This window comes from Sander lucioperca, chromosome 9 (assembly GCF_008315115.2).
Source record: "Sander lucioperca isolate FBNREF2018 chromosome 9, SLUC_FBN_1.2, whole genome shotgun sequence".
Classification (NCBI taxonomy): Eukaryota; Metazoa; Chordata; class Actinopteri; order Perciformes; family Percidae; genus Sander; species Sander lucioperca.
In genome coordinates this window covers 1544422-1564442 of record NC_050181.1, presented here as the reverse complement: position 1 = coordinate 1564442, position 20021 = coordinate 1544422, and the positions used below count along the sequence as shown (strand labels likewise).

Here is a 20021-nt window from a genome sequence, read left to right as displayed (position 1 = left end):
AGATGAATCAGTGCTTTGTGGTCGTGTCACAGGGGAATAGTGGCCACCCTGCTGGCTGCTGCAGCTGCTGGCTGCTGCCATTCTCCCACACAGCAAAGGACTTGGTGTGATCTCAGACAGGTTCAGCCCTCAAGGAAAGGAATACAGTACTTAGAGAAGCTCATGAATGGGATGTGTAATGCATTTGTGCAAATTATTATTACTATACAATAACCATTTTCTACTATTTTTGCAAGGGCACTGTACAGATATGACTGTAAACTGTGTTCCTGTATAATACATACTGTACAGTAAGACATAACTACTAGTGATACATTAAGAGACTAAAAGAAATGTCATAACTGCAAGCTGGCTTGTTAATTCTTTGAAATCCTTATACGCATTATGGTTTTTCACCAGGGGGCCTTATACGTATGTACACTGTATTTTAAGTCTGTAGCCTATTTTCTGCTGCCAATAACTCGTTTTGACCGTGTCTTCCTGTCAAACAAAAAACCTGGAAAAAGCAAAATGTGCAATATTTGTAACAGGAGTGGGCTGCTCTAATAACATCCACAAGTTTACCTTCACGTCACTTCTAGTGCGATCAGGTGCCTCCTCAAATAGATCAACCCTGGAGCTCCAACAGATGGGTGTGTTTGTGTGTGTGTGTGTGTGTGTGTGTGTGTGTGTGTGTGTGTGTGTGTGTGTGTGTGTGTGTGTGTGTGTGTGTGTGTGTGTGTGTGTGTGTTAGGTGGGGGTGCGGTTAAGGGGGAGCAAGAGGGTTTTTGGAGGCGTGGTCCTCTGCGTTGCTATGCACAAATTTGGCATATAAACGCAAAATGAGCAGCGGTCCCATGCAGCCAGTAGCACACAGAGCCAGCTGAGGAATTCAACAGGTACCTATAGACATTTTTGAGCTCTCTCTCTCTCTCTTCCAGCGTGGATGTACCGACTGCCTGCTCTCATTCTGTGTGATGGATGGAATTAAAGGCTCCATGGATTGGAAACCTGTCACTCTGCAATAATCTCAAGGCTTTCTGGCATCTGAAATATTGCACCTTGGAGGTATTTCGATCAATTTGGCAGAACGTAAAGGTAAACTTGCAGTATAAATTACTGCACTATAAATAACTATTATTATTTAGGACCCATGTGTGTGTGGCTTTGTTACTCACAAGTGAGCTTATCACGTTTGATCTTTTAAAAGTATTCCTAGAATCATTTTAATAGGCTATTCTCTATAATTCTCTATTATTGGAACTAGTTTTTCTATAAAAACATCACTGGAGTACTTTAGTTCTTGAAGGGATCTTTAAAAGAAAAGATCAAGATAATAATTATAATTTAATCTTTTTTTATATCAAAAATGACGCCGCATGCCTCCCTCCAGTGCATGCTTGCACACATACAGTAGAGTAACTCACACATGTGCACTAAATCTTGTGCTCTGTAAGAAGATGTGAAAACCCAGTTTACACTGGTACTACTGTGTGTAGTGATGCAGTGACCTGCAGATGCACTCAGACTGCCTTGGAGTCTGGAGCAATTCTATTTTGTAAAAAGCACCAAATAATGAGCTAATAATGAGCTGTGCATTGGTGCAACATCACATATTAAACAGCTGCATGGAAATTGTGTACTCACATGCAAGAAGTGAACAGTCTGAAAGGATAAAGCTGAAATTGAAATTCAAGCTATTCTACTTAAACATGCACTCTCTCTGTTTTGCAGACATCAAAAGGCCTCATTCAGCAGCAGTATTTCCCCCATCATGAAGAGGGCTCTTCCTTTCCCAGGCTGGGTAAGAGCAGCGAGTTTGTTCCTATGTTTGACTCAGACCGCCCTGGCAATGGTCCTCACCAACTCCACACAACTCGAGTCCATCCTGGACAAATACAGGGAAAAGGATGAGGAGTGGTGGAGGGCCCGGTCAAGAGGGAAGAGGGCCATCAGCGACGGAGACATGCACCTCATCCTGGACTTGCACAACAAGCTACGGGGTCAGGTCTACCCTCCTGCCTCCAACATGGAGTACATGGTAGGTGCTGGGGACACAGCTGTCTCTCTTATACTAGGTCAATTTTACCACACTGGAATACATATTATCGTTTGAAAGAATTCACCCCTGCACACTGTACATTTCTGTTTTTAATTTAAATTAATAAAAACCACAAACCAGTATTAGTTCGATAAAGAGTCAGAATTAAATTTGCAGTATCAGGAGAACTGATGCTAGTCTCGCATTGCCAGACCTATCTCCACAGCACTGTGGAGTAAGGTCTGGCTACTTCATACAAACATTCTGGGATAGGAGAAAAAAACAACCTGGGTTGTTTGCATTTCTTTAAACCAATCACAATAGTCTTGGGCGGCCCTACATTCCTGACGCAGCAGTGGTGGCTCTGCAAAATAGTCTCGGGAAGGAACTTGTTTTGGTGGAACATTTGCACCCGGCAAAAGAAAATGGCACATACAATATTAAAAGAAGTTAACTGTTTACACAATACAGTAACATGAGCTATTTAAATTAGCTGGATACATGGCTAAACATAATTTGCTCTTACCAGTGTATCGCCGTGTGATCGTCCACAGCAATCACCACCAATCGGCCCCAGAACGTCCTAGTTAGATAGTAAATGCTGTAAAGATAATCTTTGTAAATCTTTACAATCATTTCTTGAAAGCAGGCCTGCCTTGTTGCACGATCAACATTTTCTTCAAAACTTGCCATTTTCAGTATTTAGCTTGCTAGCTCGAAGTTTGTTGTTGTTTCCTGAAGCGAATGGAGTTTGAGAACGGCACAGAGAGCAGAAGGCAATGGACATCGTGCTGGATGTCAGGCATTTATCCTGGAAATTCCATTAATCCAGACTAAACTGATGCATTTGGATTGCCCATTTACTGAAGCTTGTCTAATCATACTTTAGCAACCCTAACAGGGCACAACCGCCCTATGAAGCTTTGGCTTTCTAACATGCTGAAGCGGTGTGATACTCCGCATTTAAAGACTTTTGTGATTGGTGTCTTTTTTCACCCTTTGAGTAAACCAAAAAAACATGAATAAAATATGTAAGGACAAGTTAAACAGTGTGTTTTACTGCTGTAACGTAAACTGCAATCGTTAGCAGGTCCAGCTAACTATATTAACGACAGTATTAACCCAGTGTTACTTCCAAGGCCAAAGGGCACATCCTTAATAGGTTAAATTAGTTTGTGGGGTTACTGGTAAGGAAAAGCCCATTCACAACTAGCACATCCACTGTGTTATATTTCCTAACTGTGTGCAAGCCTGTCCTGCATGCTATCGAAGTTTAGGCTAACGTTTAGGAGCTCTGTCCTGGTATTATTGGATTTAGGGAGGTTTACACGCCAACGTTATCTGAAATGGCATTACATTTTTCAGCCTTAGTCTTTAAGCCCAATATCATGTTGCCATCAAGTGCATATTTAAGATCGTTTTGAAGGATTCTTATTAGAATTAATCTGGAAACTTTAAAAAGTCAGCTTGAGACAATGGTTTAAACTCATTGAGGGAGCTAAATTAGCTCAGCTAATGTTAGCTTGATTAACTAGCTAGCTGATAAAATCTGCCAGCGACAGTTGTCAATTCAGCTGACAAAATCAGTGGTCACAGGGTAAAAATTGATAAGCTGCTTTTCCCTCCTGTCTATAATCAAGAACCCTCTGTTAAAAAAAAGTTATCATTGTAAACTGCATTTGTACCATTCTATAATGGAAAGCTTCATTATCTAGTAAATCTGGCCAAATCATGGAGGTTTGACACCAAAGTCACAAGTCTTTCTCTCAGGAAAGCACACTCCCGACTCTGCCAGTGCAGTTCTGTCAGCTCAAGACAACAGAGTGAACGAGATCTGCAATCCAAAGCCACCATCTGGCTAGATGTAGCACCTCCCTCCTGCTTGCCCGCCCTCGCTGACCCTGGCCCATATCCAGCTTTCACCCCCGCAGTGTTGTCCTGCCCTCTACCTCAACCATCCTGCCCTCCCTCCTTCCCTTCCTGCCCTGCATCTCCCAACTCTAATACTCCATTCCTCCTCCCGCTGACTCTCTTTCTCTCTGTCTTGCTCTTTTGCATTCTTGATCTTCAGCCTCTCAAACTTTCCCTCAGGCTTTTTTTCACCCTGCTCCCCTTTCACGCTCTGCCTTCCCTCCTCTATCCCCATCCATCGCAGCTCACTCAAACCCTGGCCGAGGCCGATGTTATCTTTTGTTTGATCCTCCATGCATCTCATTTTGGGTGCCATGGCAGTGAATCTATTTCAAACATGTCGAGCCTTACCATTTGAAGTGCAGGGCAAGGTAGTGTAAATGTATGTTATGTACACTAATCCTGTATTTCTTTAGCAAAGGATACTATTACTGATGATAATGATGTGGTAGGGCCAGGGACTGATGAGGACCAAGTATTTGGTTTTCAGATTGCAGGATTTGGAGGCCTAAAGGGCTGAACTTTCATTGCAGCTCTGACTACAAAAGCCAGTCAGCAAATGCCTTTAAAGCACTGTTGCGTCCGTTAATCTAAAGCACGTCACTTCTTGCCCAGCAGATTTTCCTGAGAAATAGAGACCTCTTTAAAAGCTTCCTATAATTACAACCATCAATACGGTTGAATTACAAGCATTTACATAAAGCAAATTTGCGTACTTTAAATTCTCAAAGCAATGGATGGCTTCTTGTTTTATTGAGCATTCACCCTAAATCTACAACTGTAAGACTGCTCAGGTGGTCCTGCCAGAGGGCTGAAAACAGCTCTGTATTTTGGGAAGTTAATGCTCTTTGGAATGCAAAAGGAGATTGGAAGTTATTATCGTGACTTTTCCCTGAAAGCTGGCGAGCAGTCCATCTTCCTCTCTGCTGGATAATTAAGAGTGAAGAATAACAAGAATACAGAGAGAATAATGAGCTGGCAGAGATAATTAGTATCCGCTGTAGATTGTTTGCAGTGAAAGCTTTGTGATGAACTGGAATTTCATTATAACCTGCAAGAGTAGTGACACATGCCCTAAGTAGGCCTAAGGGTTCAGTATGCTTCTAACAAACTATGTTCTACGAAGTATTGTCCGAAAATGTCAAAAGTTTTTTTTTTTTTTTATTGGTTCCGAACGGCCACTTTCGAAGCCGGGTTAAAAAATCTGCAGTTGTAGAGAGGGCCAAGATGTGTTTCAAGATTAGGAAATATCAAGTGTTGGACTATCTGACAAACACTTTTTTGAAGCAAACTGACTCCTTCAGGAACTGAAACAAGAATTTGTTTTAAAGCATTAAAATAGTTTGTCCAGAAGTTACTCTTATGTATAAAAATGTCACATGACATTTCCAAAAACCTATGAAATTTTTCCCTGTAGATTAACAAACAAAAGAACATGCTACATATATCGTAATCAAGATATGAAATGACGTATATCAGGATAAAAGATTTTGGCCATACAGTATCACCCAGACCTATCGCCATGACCACTTTGCCATGATAATCCATACATATTACAAACTGCTGTACAGTTTTTGATGTCTGGTAAGCCCTCAGATTAATGGATCTTAACTCAAACCTGCCTTCCTAGATCATATTTAATCATATGTGTTGATGGTACCTGTAGCAACAGGCTCTGTTTGCTGTTTAAAGTCTGAATGCCCACACAACAGACCAATTCAAGCATGTATTTCCTGTTGTGGTTGTTTTGATTGTTTGAACAAACGACCAACCTTCTCTGTCATTTTTCCATAGCTAATGTAAAATGATCCCTGACTGAAAATCATGCAATCTTTTAACTGAAGTTGAATGAAAATAAGGTCAACAAAATTGGAATGATAAGAATTCGACCTAACAACTATACAATATAATGTAATGATCATGGAAAAATATTGTATCACATGGCAACCTTGCAGGAGGTTAGAGCAGAAAATCACCTCAGTGTTGATATCTCAGCCACAAGCTGGATTGTGGCCAAATAAGTAAAGAGTCAAAATATCTCCAACCAGGACTGAACAGTAAGCAGCAGCACAGTGAATGGGGCAACAGTTTGCACAGTGTGTTAGCCTCACCAAACATATGGAACACATTATGGTGGTCAATCAGAGCAGTTACAACTCCACACTTAAGCATTATCCTATTAGTTTTGACGTGTGATGGCTGTAATGCAACCAAACAGTATGCCAGCAGCAGAACACACTGCACCTATTCTTCTCCCTCCCCAACAAAGTCAACAGTAAATTAACTTTGCCGCAACGTTTGAATTGCTCAATCCTATACCCTTGGTCTGCTTTCTTGCTTTGTTGAAAACTGTTTTCAGGTATTTTGACTTCAATTTAGCTTAATTTTTGTCAGGTTTTCACAGTAAAGATGGAATCAAGCTCCTATAGAGAGACGTTCTACTTTTATTTGTCAGCTTTTTCTCTCTCAGCTTGTTTTATGACACCAAAAACTTACTGGAAACAAGCTATGAAACAACCACATTGAATATTAGCACAAAGCTGCAAGTTGATGTGGTGGTGGTGATTCCTCTCTGTTTCCCTTCTCTCTCATGTATGTGTCTGTGTGTGTGTGTGTCAGAGAGTGAACGTGTGTGCTTAATGCGAGAGGCCTAGTTTTGACTATACTGTGTTAAATTTGCGAGAGGCATGCGTACAGCTACTGTACCTTTAAGTAAAGAAGGTTCATCTTTCAGGTTCACTTTGCCTCAAGTATGGTCTAATTTACTCAAAGAGGATGATGAGATATCTGAAAAATGTAATGAGTAGCAATTAAAGCCGCAACTATGGAAAGTGGCAGGCCACTTAGGCCACTTAAATCATGAGGGTTATCTAGAGTGGAGTTTTAGGTCTGCAAACATCTGTCGGAGGCAAAGCTACACTAGACTCATTGAGTTTAACCTGGAGCCCAAGAGAAACTTAATACTACCAAACCTAATGCTTTAGGCACCAGCTGAAAAAAATTATAGCTACTTAGCTATAGCTTCCTACCTTCAGAGTTGACCTTTTTTCATTTTTTTTTTTTGTGTTTTTCATGTGTTGTTCTCTGTGTGTGTGTGTGTGTGTGTGTGTGTGTGTGTGTGTGTGTGCTCCCCAGGTATGGGATTATGAGTTAGAGAGGAGTGCAGAGCACTGGGCATATACCTGCCGATGGGAACATGGACCGAGCCATATGTTGACACAAATAGGACAAAACCTTGGAGCGCACTGGGGCAGGTGTGTATGTAGCCTACAAAGAAGTGGAGGGAAATGTGTTAGTTAAATTATGTTTTATACAACTGTAATATCATAAGAAAAATTGTTTTTTTTACAATACGCTCCATCCTTTTGTGTGATACCTAATTCATTTTCACCACAAACAAACCTGTTTTTTGATTGTTTGATTGAAGATTCACTCCAAACATCACAACTCTGAATGGTTGCATTCTGTTGTTCTTTGTTTTCTTCTTCTTTGACTGTAGTTCACCTAGTGATTTTAGCAAAGCTTATTGTCAGCAAAAGAAATCCCACCCTACGCTACCTGTCCAAAACCAAACAGCAGACACAATTTGTGACTAGCTGATGAACGTAATGGAGCATTTAGCAGCTTAAAGCAACACCAAAGATTATTTATTACCTTAAAATAATGTTTCCAAAATTGTTTCAGTGGTTCATCAACTCGTAACAGGTTGAACAGCACTTCTGCATTCGCTTTGCAGCCCTCTATCGGCTAGAACCGCACTATGCAAGTTTGCCAGATCGGGTAGCGGATCTGCAGTTCGAATGAGACATAATGAGACATTACGACAGCGGGTAATGGACAATTCCGCTTCCAACCAGTAGGGGGACCAAAGAGGAAAAGTGCTTTGGTGTTGCTTTAAGAGCCAGATATTTCCCTCAGCAGTTGTGGAGACCAATAGCTAAAAGAACAGTGAATAATACATTTGTCAGGTGGTAGTGATGGTGACTCCCAATGTTGCTCCAGGTCTGCTAGACTTGTACATAAGTGACTGTTTGCTAACATGTTTGCCTTTAAGAAGGTCAAAAAGCCCAGTCTCGCACAGCCTGTGCCCCTAGTGTTTGTTTGACGTTTACGACCCCTGTGTTGTCTCCCGAGACCGGGCTTTTTCACAGTGTATTCAGGGGGCAAGCAGAGATGCCTACGATTTGAGACAAAAATGAAATTGCGCTGAAACCATGCAGGAACTCATAGTGCACCTTTAAGACATGCATTATAAGCAAGCATGCACAATACCAAACCACTTAAATTGAATGCGGCCATCGTTACTGTTATCAACCTGTGCTTTTTCTGCTATAATGTTTAAAACTGTCCGATGTGTAAATGGTCTATTAATAAGGGAAGAGTTTTTGCCTTTATTGGTCCATGGTAAGATTTCTATTGTTTAGCCTCAGGTGAAGTGCCTTGCACATGGAAACTTCAACAATGTAGTTTAGCTCCTTCAGCTTGTTCTCATGAACGATTAATTCAAAAAGCTACCAAAAGTTAAGCACTGTAATCTGTAAGCCTTCCAAATTTTTTTTTGCTGTATTCACCACATTGACGGCCGCAGAGGAACGCGGCTGGCTGCGTAGGGAGGAGGTCAAGGTGGATGATACCTTCAAGTACAGGACTTTCAAGCTAGAGAGTGGAGTTCACTTCCCGGGGAAAGCCTTTCACCCTGGAAATGTGTGTTCCTTGGGAGTGTTTTAATTCAAACCACAATCTTTTTCCAAATCTAAACCAGTCTTTTTGGTGCCTAATCATAACTTTTGTCTCGTCCAAACGCTCATATTTACTGGACTAAATTTAACTGGAATGTCCGCCGAAACAACCGGCAGCACGCAGTGCTTTGTACTTGACTCAAAGTCACCTATGTTCGGGTAACTGAACCACCAACTACCGCTGATACAACGGGGGTCTGTAGCCAGCAGCACAAAGCTCTGTAGCGGCTTAAAGAACTAGCACATGCCGCTCGGCGTCATGGAGCTCGTAGCCAGCTGGCTGGTCACATGATCACCTGGCGTCATGTGACCAGCCGGCGGTCTCCTAATTTCATAGGATATCATACGTTTTGGCTCAACACATGGCACATAGGCATTTTACAATAAATTAGACAAGATTGCATTTATAGACATGACTTCAGCATATTTATTATCACATTTTTTTATGATATTATGAAAGGATACAGTATACTACATTTTGTGTGACTTTAGGGACCGCCCCCCTACCTACCATGTCCAGGCCTGGTATGATGAGGTGAGGTACTACAGCTATCCCTACTCCCAGGAGTGTAACCCACACTGCCCATTCAGATGTTCAGGACCTGTTTGTACTCACTACACTCAGGTAAGGGCTTTTTATCTCCATGGGTTATGCCTTGGGATCATTTTAGGCTTTAACTTAAAAAAATGTATATCAATTTGTGATGTTTAAAAAATAATAATTCAAATGTTTTAGGGAACGGCAATGGCCCTGCATACTCACAAAGGTGTTTTTAGTTACTCAGGCTGATTAGACGTCTAAGAAGAGAAGTTAAAATGAGTAAAAACAACTTTGTGGAGGGTCTTTAATGGCTTTAAAAAAATTATTCTGTGAACATGAGTTATTTTCTTTAACAGATCAGTTTGAGAATGCAGTTTTGTTATATAGGAACGTAATTTTTTGGAAGACAGGGTTGAACTACTGCTAGTTCAACTAACAAGGCCCTTCTTCCAAGTTATTCAAGTTTATCATTACTGCCTATGTTACTATGAGAGCCACATGAAATTATGCAAAATCCTGCTACTGGAAATTGTGTATAGTAACACTTGATGAACGCTTCCTTTTGAAAATTCAGCTACAAGCTTCAACAAATGTGAGAGGACCACTGAACACTTTACTTTGTGTGTGTATTTTTTAATTTTCAGTTGGTGTGGGCAACTAGCAATCGAATTGGCTGTGCCATCAATGTGTGTTACAACATGAACGTTTGGGGAATGATCTGGGCTAAAGCTGTCTATCTGGTCTGCAACTACTCTCCACCGTACGTTTTGGCTTGTTTCAATACCATGTGATACAACTTCCTCAAAATGACAGAGATCAAAACTAAAATCATAAATGTAGTTATCTCAGAATCAGTTTTTCTTTTACTTTGTAATGACTCCAAACAAGAGATACAAAAAAGATATGAACTGAATCAAAGTCTGTTTACATATGTGGAAAGACTTGTATATGGCTGATAAATTATCTCAAGTGATGTCACCTGAGTCAGCTGGGTCTTAAAACAACAATTGTAGAAGTTAGAAGAAAGTAGGCCGACCTCTGTAGTCCGCTCACAAACTCAGCTTGAGGTTCGAGGCTACACTAGCCACTATTAGCATTAACACACTCAAATCTCCGACAGAACTGTCAGCAGTCAAGTTGCATTGTGGGTAATGTAGGCACCAGGTTTTGAACATTGAAGAGGAATGTCTCTTGCTTTTTTTTTTTTACTTGATCCCAACAATGTTATTAGAGTATAAATGCTAAATTCCGTTAATGAATGAAGTTTCACAAAATCCCCAGTGGTTTGGCTGTATTCATTATAATACACCTCCATATCTTGCTTATAAAAAAACATTCAAATAAATAGATAAATACATAATTTATTTTTCAGGGGCAACTGGTGGGGTCATGCTCCTTACAAATATGGAACTCCCTGTTCTGCCTGTCCAGCTAGCTATGGTGGAGGCTGCAGGGACAATCTCTGCTACAAAGGTGGGTTTGGGACAGAGCTCTGTTTTTTTCTGCTGCCATGGTTTATCTCCTTACATACATTTGTACCTATCCAGAATTGTTATAAATAGTTTTACATTACATTACATGTCATTTAGCTGACGCTTATATCCAAAGCGACTTACAATTAAGTGCGTTCAACCTTGAAGGTGCAAACTCCAGACAACAAGTAGTAAGTACAAGTACATTAGCTTTATGTACACCTTGAATCAATGTTCTAGTGAAACAACACAATGACCATCTGGTATCCATGTTTACAGACGGGGGTGTTGACAGGCGTCCCGCTCCTGAGATTGAGGAGACAAACTACATTGAACCTGAAGCGGAACCAGTGAGGGACAGGGAGCCCCAACCCAGGGCCCAGACGCCAAACCCCTCACCCAATGACAACCTAGAGAGAAACCAGGTTGTCAGCACAGAGCAGATGTGTAAGGACTGTTCCCACATTACTACATCTCTCTGAATGGTGCAGTCGTGAGAGTAGACATTATTACTAGTATTAGAATGAGGTTGTGAAAGGCTCTTGTTTGTTTGTTTGTTATGTTAGGTCAACAGGTCAACTGTGAGACTAAGCTGAGAGATCAGTGCAAGGGGACGACCTGTAACAGGTAAATGCTAAAGAATATGGTGACACACTGCAACAGATGGGTGTCAAAGGCTCTGAACACCCACACAGCTGTTTTTAGTTATTCTGGCTGACTGGTCGCCTGACAAGCCAGACCCACATCAAGTTGTTGGGTCTGGGAACTCAGGGCAGGGCTCAATCCGAGGGGCGGGATAAACTGTTGTCTTTCAAATTTCCTCTGCACTCATAGCCAACCAGAGCAACGCTAGTTGATAAATTAAACTTTTGGTCTGCAAAACTCCGAACACATCTTCCTTTTTTAAGAATGACTTCAGTGCTTAACTCCAAGTCTTCCAGAGTCGCGGCCAAAGCCGATTTGAAAGACCGCTGTTCGCCATCAGCAGCAGCCATCTTCTTTGTTTTCAAGTAGCAGGGAATTCACACAGAACCGTCGCAACTCTGCCGTCCTTATGTTAACCCCGCCCACCAACTCTATACACGATGTGATTGGCCTGACCAGAATTTGTTTTTTCTAGCTCGCAAGCCAACGGAGAGTTGCCAGACTGACCCTGGCTGCAAATTATATTTGCTGCCGCTAGGGTGCATCTAGATTTCGAGCCTGCTGTTAGCTTTGTTGCACCTGTTAGGGCAGGACAAATGACAGCTTTATCATTCTTATTGGTGGATGACATTTGTGATGTAATTAAATTTCCATCAAAGCTGGCCCACCTTCAACCTGATCAGAGGTCTTAAATGCCAGAATAAGTTAAATCACCTGTGTGGGTGTTCAGAGACTTTAATAATACTGTGTATGCAAATTCTGGGAAACATTTGATGTACCAAGATAGTTGGGAATTATCAGTTCATACTGAATTACATAATTTATTATTTTCAGATAAAACAGAAATATTCCTTATATTAGTATGTATGTACTATCTATGTATCTAGCATGTGCTTATGTGAAAAGCAAAATAACAGTGGCGAGATGTGTTCACTGTTATTCCTGCCCATAGATATGAGTGTCCACCTGGCTGCCTTGACACGCCGGGAAAAGTAGTTGGGACTGGCTATTATGACATGGTAAGTGATAAACAGACAACTTAATTTTTCATTTTATTTTCAATGTTTGACATTTACCTATGTGTCCATGGAAGATTCATGTTTGTTTGAAGCTATACCTGGCTGTGTGCATTAACAGTTGTGTATGTCTACTGCAGCAATCCAGCGTGTGTGGAGCTGGGTTACACTCTGGTGTCATTGACAATGACGGGGGATGGCTGGATGTGACCAGACTGGGCAGAAGACAACAATTCACCAAGTCATACAAGAATGGTATTCAATCAATTGGGTATGAATCAGTTTCTGCATTTAGTCTTTATTTAAAAAAAGAAAAGTGTTTAATAAGATATGATAAGATTGACTTTATTAATCCCACATTGGGGAAATTCCCTTGCTACAGCAACTCAAAAGGAAAATTCCCACACATCAGAATAACAAAAATACACATTAAATAGACATAGGAAAAAAAATATACAAAACGTATTATAAGAAATAGAAAAAAATAGAATTAGTTATAATAATAATAGTAATATTTACACTATAGACACCCTTATATAAACAGACAGTATATATACACAGATATACACATGAGTAAGGTGCGGATGAATATAAATGACATATTGCGCAGTAGGAGGTGACACGGAGTAATACAGCACAGACCATAACTTCATGCAGTTTTCTTTAAATTCACAGGAAAAACAGGAGTGCAAATTCCTTCAAAGTAGAGATGGTGCCTGGTAAGGAGGATACAATCTTTTTTCACTTTGAGGACAGATACAGTAACATGTTATCAGCATACAAACACACTGTAGGGTCATTTTTCTGTGCCTTTTTTTCTCCCAGTCAAGGCAGTAACATGTGATACCACCGTTGCACTTTTCTGCCCTTTCAAGAAACCTGTACGACACTGTCCCAGGTAACATTGTGTTTTTTAAACCGGAGATTAAAAACATCTCACCATTTGAATTAAACTACAATGGGCAGAGCCAATGAGTTACTTTTTTTCAGAGTAATAGAGGTTAGCTATTTGGCGCTTTCAACAGCATCAATGAAGCAATACAATTACCAATTTTTATATTATATCTTGACAAAGGTTACCTATTTTGCCATTTATAGTTTTCTTCTATTTGCAATCCTACAAGGTGTAGTTCTTTGCCTAAATAGTGTTTACTCAACCAGTTTGATTATTTCAGCCTCCAAATAGCTCTGTCTTTAGGACAGTAAGAACATACAGTAGTTCCAGTGTATGTACTGAAAATATGTGACCTAAAGTGAGCTCTGGCTTTTCCTTTAGGTTGTATTGTCCCAGGAACTGTCTGCGTGACAGTCAAGCCCGAGTCATTGGGACAAAATACTATTCTGATGTAAGTTGTTGCGTTATTGTCATAAACTGACCATCACATTCTTTCATTGACTTATTGGAAACACTAGACCTTTTTCACAGCAGACATTCTGACTTGTCATAGCCAGTAAAGCAAAGATGTAATTAGCAACATAAATTATATCTTTTTTCAAGTGCTAAATATGGATTATCTAGCACTTGAAATAAGCCATCAGTATCATCAGTCGCACATGCTAAATCAGCTTGCACAATAACTTTAAACAGTAAAACCTAAATGAAATCCAGCCTTAATTAATGTTATTAGTTCCAATTATTTTCCTGTTATGACACGTCTAAATCTTATTGGCCCACTTGAACCTTTCTTGCGCCGAAAACAGGCGCAGAGTGCTGCTAGCCGAAAAAATCAGTTGGGAAGCGTGTTCAAGCCGGAAGAAATTCTTTGTAAACATAGGTCAACATGTCACAGGAGTCACAGGACTGTTACTGATTGGATGCAGGTATTCTCTGGCTGCACGTCCACCCTGAAATATGCAATGCAGACATTATTGAGATCATTATATACACCTATGCCTTTTCATCTACAAAATTTCACAATGTCTGCTGTGAAAAGCTAAATGGTTTTTTGGGATACGTCCAGTTAAGACACAATTATACTTTAACCCATATAACTACCCATTCCTCAGATAGGCATCATCTCCTCTCTGTTTATTATGTCACCACATGTCGAGGGACCATTTTGATGATTTTATGATGATGATAATATTGGCAGCATTCACCAACCAGACTGCATTTATTCTCTAGACTAGAGTGGTTCTCAACCTGGGGGTCGCGAGATCATTTCTAGGGGTTGCCAGATGGTTGGGGGGAGAAAAAAAAAGAAATTACGTATTTTAGACTGGGGAATGGTGTTATATTCCGATCTTCATTTGTAAATCAGGAGGTCCTGGAACACAGAAAGGGTGCTGTTCCGGTGGGTCAGGGGGAGAGAAAAAGTCACAAACATCCAAAATCCACAGAGCCTGGAGCACATTAGACAAGCTAATTGGATTAGCTGCTAAAAGTAAACTGTCTTTAAAGCAAAGCATTATTTTTTTACATGTATTAATCAGAGCATTCACAATATCCACTCAAAATCAGCAGGGGGAGGCGTGTAGAAACAGCTGTTTATACCAGTTTGCAGCTTTTCTCTCGTTGTCGAGGGGGATGGGTCGTCACTAACACCAACCTCATTACTCTGGGGGGTCACGACTCGAAAAGGTTGAGAACCACTGCTCTAGAGGACAGGGAACATTATTCTTAGGTCTTTTCTTGTTATATGAATAATTTGACGTTACAACCTCTTTCCCCCCAGAAATCCAGTATCTGCCAAGCAGCCATTCATGCTGGAGTGATCCAGAATGAGTCAGGAGGGTACCTCGATGTGATGCCGGTGGACAAAAGGCAGCAGTACAGTGGCAGTTACCAGAATGGCATCACTTCAGAGAGGTTTGGTTAAAAAAAAGTACATATGTACAGTGTATATATAGAGGAAGAAATGTGCATGGAAAAATATATATACACCAGGCTAATTTCATGAATTTCAGAAATCAGATCTAGCAACAATATACAGATTGTTAATTTATGTATATTTTATTTGATATTGAGTTGGACTTTGTTTGGAGTTCAAATAGCTTTTTGCAATTGGGTTGGGGTGGCAGTAGGGACTTGGCTTGGGAACCGGAGGGTCGCCGGTTCAAGCCCCTGTCTGGACCAAGCACGGAGTGTGGACTGGCATGTGTGTATTTCAGGCCTGTGTGTAATGTGTGTAATAACTAATAACCATAGTGCAATAATGTAATTTCCTCTGCGGGACTAATAAAGTGTGTCTTAATTACCTTAGTCAGTGTGATGAGCAAATTTCAATTACTAGTCATTATTAGAATGCATCTTTACATCAAAACCTGTCATTGCTGTCAAAAAGCAACACGCGCATTTACCACATCTCTGTTCTCTCCTTGCACTTCTTCTTTCAGCCTACTGAACCCAACAGGTGGAAAAGCCTTCAGAGTGTTTGCAGTCATCTGAAAAACCACTCTCAAAGGACAGCGTACCGTCAAACAAGGCCATATCACATCCAGCGAACCCAGTCATTATTATCTTACAACATGTAATTACATTCATTCCTTCAGTAAATAATTCAGCTTCTGACACTAAAAGTTTAACATGGCTTTACTCAAGGCTTCCCATCTATGTTTGGTCATGAGTGAACCAGTGTCCAGTAATTTCTCTGTTTGGTGAATGAAAATCCTGGATGTCTTCTGCCTTACGGCATTCCTAAATGTCTAGTGCTGACCGTAATAATCACTCCCATGCATCATGCTGACATGATATCATGACTTCATGTTTTTTATCACTTAAAGTTGAATATACACCACCAGATTTAGCACCACTCAAAATGCCTCCCACAATTTCCAAACGTGAAGGTTAAAATATAACATCATAGCTTTTACCAAACTAATTTTAGATGTATGCCTCAGCTCCATGTCAACATACACCATAATGGGGCAGTCATTTACAGAGTCATAAAATCTGTTCAGACATTTTGTGGGAGCAAGATTAGACTATTATTCAGTCAGACCATCCCTGCTGAAATTAACTACCTGGGTATTTGATGCCATCACACTTGCCCAAAACGCCATCTTGTATTTTCCTATGGAGGACCAAACCAGGCAAATTATTGAGTAAAATTACAAATAAATTGATATAATAACCCATTGGTTATGTCTGGTAATCAGCTTAGCCGATACTTAGCAGTACATTATAGCAACAATGCAAGCAGAAAAATACAGATTGTATATTTTTGTACATAATAATGTTGTAAATAATATTGAACACTTTGTTATGAAATGCTTGCTACTGTTGCCTTTTTTATTAACATTTCTAATACATTGCCAGCCATACAAAGAGCAATATAAGCAATAAGCAGATGCTGAAACAGATTCTGCGTGCAAAACATATATATGTCACTCAAGCAATAATTCTAGTACATTCATATGTTTGTAAATATTGTGTATGTAACAAATTGTTGTATTTTATACTGCATTTCCCAGCTTTTGTTTATAGATATATATAAATGGACCCTGGCTGGCCAGGAATGTGCATGGCAAAATCACAATAAAAATACTTGGATTAAATTCAAAGGTTTTTATTATTTTTTCATGTCATTTCTTATTGTTTTAAAGTAGCAGTGTTATAAAAATCAATAAACTATATTCTCCTGCACAGGATGTCTCAGAAAATACTAAACTTAAATTCTGCAAACCCCAAGTTACAGGTTTGACTCTGCTCCTCAGTTTACATTGTATTATATTACACTTGTTTTCACTTTTTGCGGACATATGGTTACAGACATATGGTTGAGTGGCCACACTATTTTAATATCAGTCCCTACAGCATCCAGATAGTCTGAGGAATCCGGGCATTAACATTTCAACAACGGCTCAAATTCGGCTGCGGATCGAACCTTCAAGTGTAATTTTTTGTCTTGAAAGCTGTGGGTGTTTCCAGGAACAGTGGGGAACACAGAGAAAGAAAAAGCTGCTTGTTCCAGGTCCACGGAGAAGATCTTATCTACCAGTTGGCAAAAAAGTTGTCGGTTCAGTCAAAACAGCAGATGTGTCATTACAGTTTACGTCCTGTCAATCCAACTTACGATTTTATTTTTATTAAGTTTGTACCCAAATGCCTGAAATAATACCACTCAGTTCAGGACTGCTTATCTTGGATTTAAGATTCACAACATTTGGCCTTCTAGGAATCAAAAAAGTCTTAAGCAACGTCAAGAGTCCAATGAGAAAAATAAGCAAGTTTAACACCATCAGCCTGACCTGCACTTAAAGGTTTCATCTTTCATTTTCAACCTCCTACTTTTGTATCAACCAACATGATACTTTAAGGCATTACCGCATTTGTGTATGTTCCTGCAGTGTTTTATATCACTTCTCATTTTTCAGTTGAATCCAGGTGAAGAGCTTTAACCGATGTTAAAGTGCTAAGGACCACTGGCTGTGCCAGCGGCTGTACAGACAAAGACCCGCTTTGTGTTTTGCTGATCTCAACTTCCCAGGATGCATTTCCGTTCCTTCATCTGGACGGGCACAGATGTGGTCAGGCTCCAGCTAAAAAAAAAACAACAGTCAACCCTTAACACACATAATGACCCACACTCACTCATGGAGGAGTGCACACATACAGTATACATTAGACACAAATCCACATGAGCCAGATACACAAAAACATGCTCACTGTTACTAAATTAAGTAAATTAGGTATGACAGATTCTGAAAAAATATCACGCCAAAATAAACAATTTCCTTTTGTAGCTATTCATATAGATTTTTGTTATATTTTATGTTAATATTCAAAATCTTTGACCATTAAGATACACAATTACTACACATATAAGATACACAATTTTTTTAACATTTTACCAATAATCTTGCTATCTTCGGAAAAAGCATGTGGGAAACAGGACACTAAAATATTAACAAAACAAAATCAACAGGTGATATGGCTCTGAAATGGACGTGACCCTTTTCCCTGAAGCTAGATCGCATAAAAAAACTATGAGCCGAGATTAAATATACTAACTGGGTTTGGGCCAGGTCTCCTGGAGAAAATAGGCAAGCATCGCAGTGCTGTCAAAATTCACAGGACCCTGTTGCAGAGGCAGCCATTGGCACAGGTCCCCTGTGAACTGCTCAGGTCAGTTAGCCAGCCTGTCAGTCATAAAACAGCATTTAGAGTAGGCAGGCAGCACTTATTCAGTTTGTATGTCATAACTTTTTTTTATTGATGCTTAAAGACACAAATACATAAAAACATACACTGTCATGGTATGACAACAATTGTATGTCATACAGTAACTCAGTCAATCAGACAGGCAGCTAGTTTGGTCAGACAAATAGCCACCCAGTTCATTTCAGGCCAAGTATTTACAGTTTTCAGGCTACTGGTTACTTAAAGGAATAGTTCGACATTCTGGGAAATGTGTTATCATTTGCAGAGAGTTAGATGAGAAGATTGATAGCACTCTCATGTCTGTCTGTTAAATATGAAACTGGTGCTGGGGGGCAATTAGCGATTAGCCTAGCATAAAGACTGGAAGCAGGGGGGAAACAGTTAGCCTGACTCTGTGCAAAAAACTCTCTGCCTACCTGCAACTCTAAAGCTCAACCTCAGGATAATTTCAAGACTCAAGGAAGTCACTAGCCACAGCCTAGTCACACATTGCCAGACCCTCTTCCACAGCACTGCAAAGGAGGGTCTGGCTAATTCCACACCGATTTTCGGGATAGGAGAAAAACATGCTCTGGTTTACTGGCATTTCTTTAAACCAACCCCAATCATCTTGGGCGGTGCAACGCTGCCTCTGCAAAATAGCCTCGGGAAGGAACTTTGGTGGTTTTGGTGGAACATGTGTACGTTCAAAGGTTGTTTTAGTCGTGCAACAGAAAACTCAGATTGGACAGATAGTCTAGCTAGCTGTCTGGATTTACCCTGCAGAGATCTGAGGAGCAGTTAACCATAGTCCTCATAAATCCACCGGAGTTTAAAATGCCAACACAAAGAAAGCGTAAGGTAACAGACATCAAGCCGAAATGAGAGACATCCGGTGGAATTTCCGGCGGCACCTGAACAATCTTGGAAAGGAAAGTCCATATAGACTAGCCACAGCCTAAAGGTCTTTTCAGACAGTAAGCGATACTCCACCTGCCTACCTGCTTGGATCAGCAGGGTCTCACTGCACTCCTCATGTGAATAGACAAGACGACGTGGTAGCTATTGAAACAGCTACTGGTAAAGTAATCAATACTGTGTTAATAGGCAATACATCCTCATACCTAAACAACAGAATAGGTTGATTGCCAATGACTCCCAAAACAACCTATATGACCGTTTTATTTACTGTCGCACAGTGGCCGTTTCAAACAATGGGGCCGTAACAAAATACTTGTTAGTTAAATTTAGGCAACAAAAATACTTAGGGTTAGTAAAACATCAGGCATTGGTTTTAAATGAGTCACATAAAACTACTAAAATGAGGACTAACGTGAAGTCACAGACATCATTGCGTCACAGACCAAGGTCCGTAAAAGTCAGATAATTTCAAAAAGTGATTACACATGGGACACAAACCCCGGTCTCCTGAGTGAAAGCCCTTGCCTTACTTATACTTTGTCAACTCACTTCCTCGTTTGTTCTCCTTATGAGCTGGTTGCACGTGACCTATAGATCGCTTTCTGGTTGAGGACTGTTAACTAATTCAACACATATATTGTGTATATGTGTTCTGTGAAAACATGGCAGCGTAT

At 40.2% G+C, this 20021-nt stretch overlaps 1 protein-coding gene across 1 annotated transcript; it reads left to right on the top strand.

The window, feature by feature from the left end:
* Window positions 1–803: 803 nt before the first annotated feature.
* LOC116041840 (cysteine-rich secretory protein LCCL domain-containing 1-like) lies at window positions 804–16455 on the top strand. The gene is made up of 15 exons (XM_031287911.2): window positions 804–1077; window positions 1714–2020; window positions 7067–7185; window positions 9163–9295; window positions 9856–9971; window positions 10584–10684; window positions 10963–11130; window positions 11250–11310; window positions 12281–12347; window positions 12485–12615; window positions 13020–13063; window positions 13170–13242; window positions 13621–13690; window positions 15020–15153; window positions 15681–16455. The coding sequence occupies exons 2-15, from the start codon at window positions 1754–1756 to the stop codon at window positions 15730–15732; spliced, it is 1536 nt and encodes a 511-aa protein (XP_031143771.1). The 5' UTR covers window positions 804–1077; window positions 1714–1753; the 3' UTR covers window positions 15733–16455.
* The last annotated feature ends 3566 nt before the right edge of the window (window positions 16456–20021 follow it).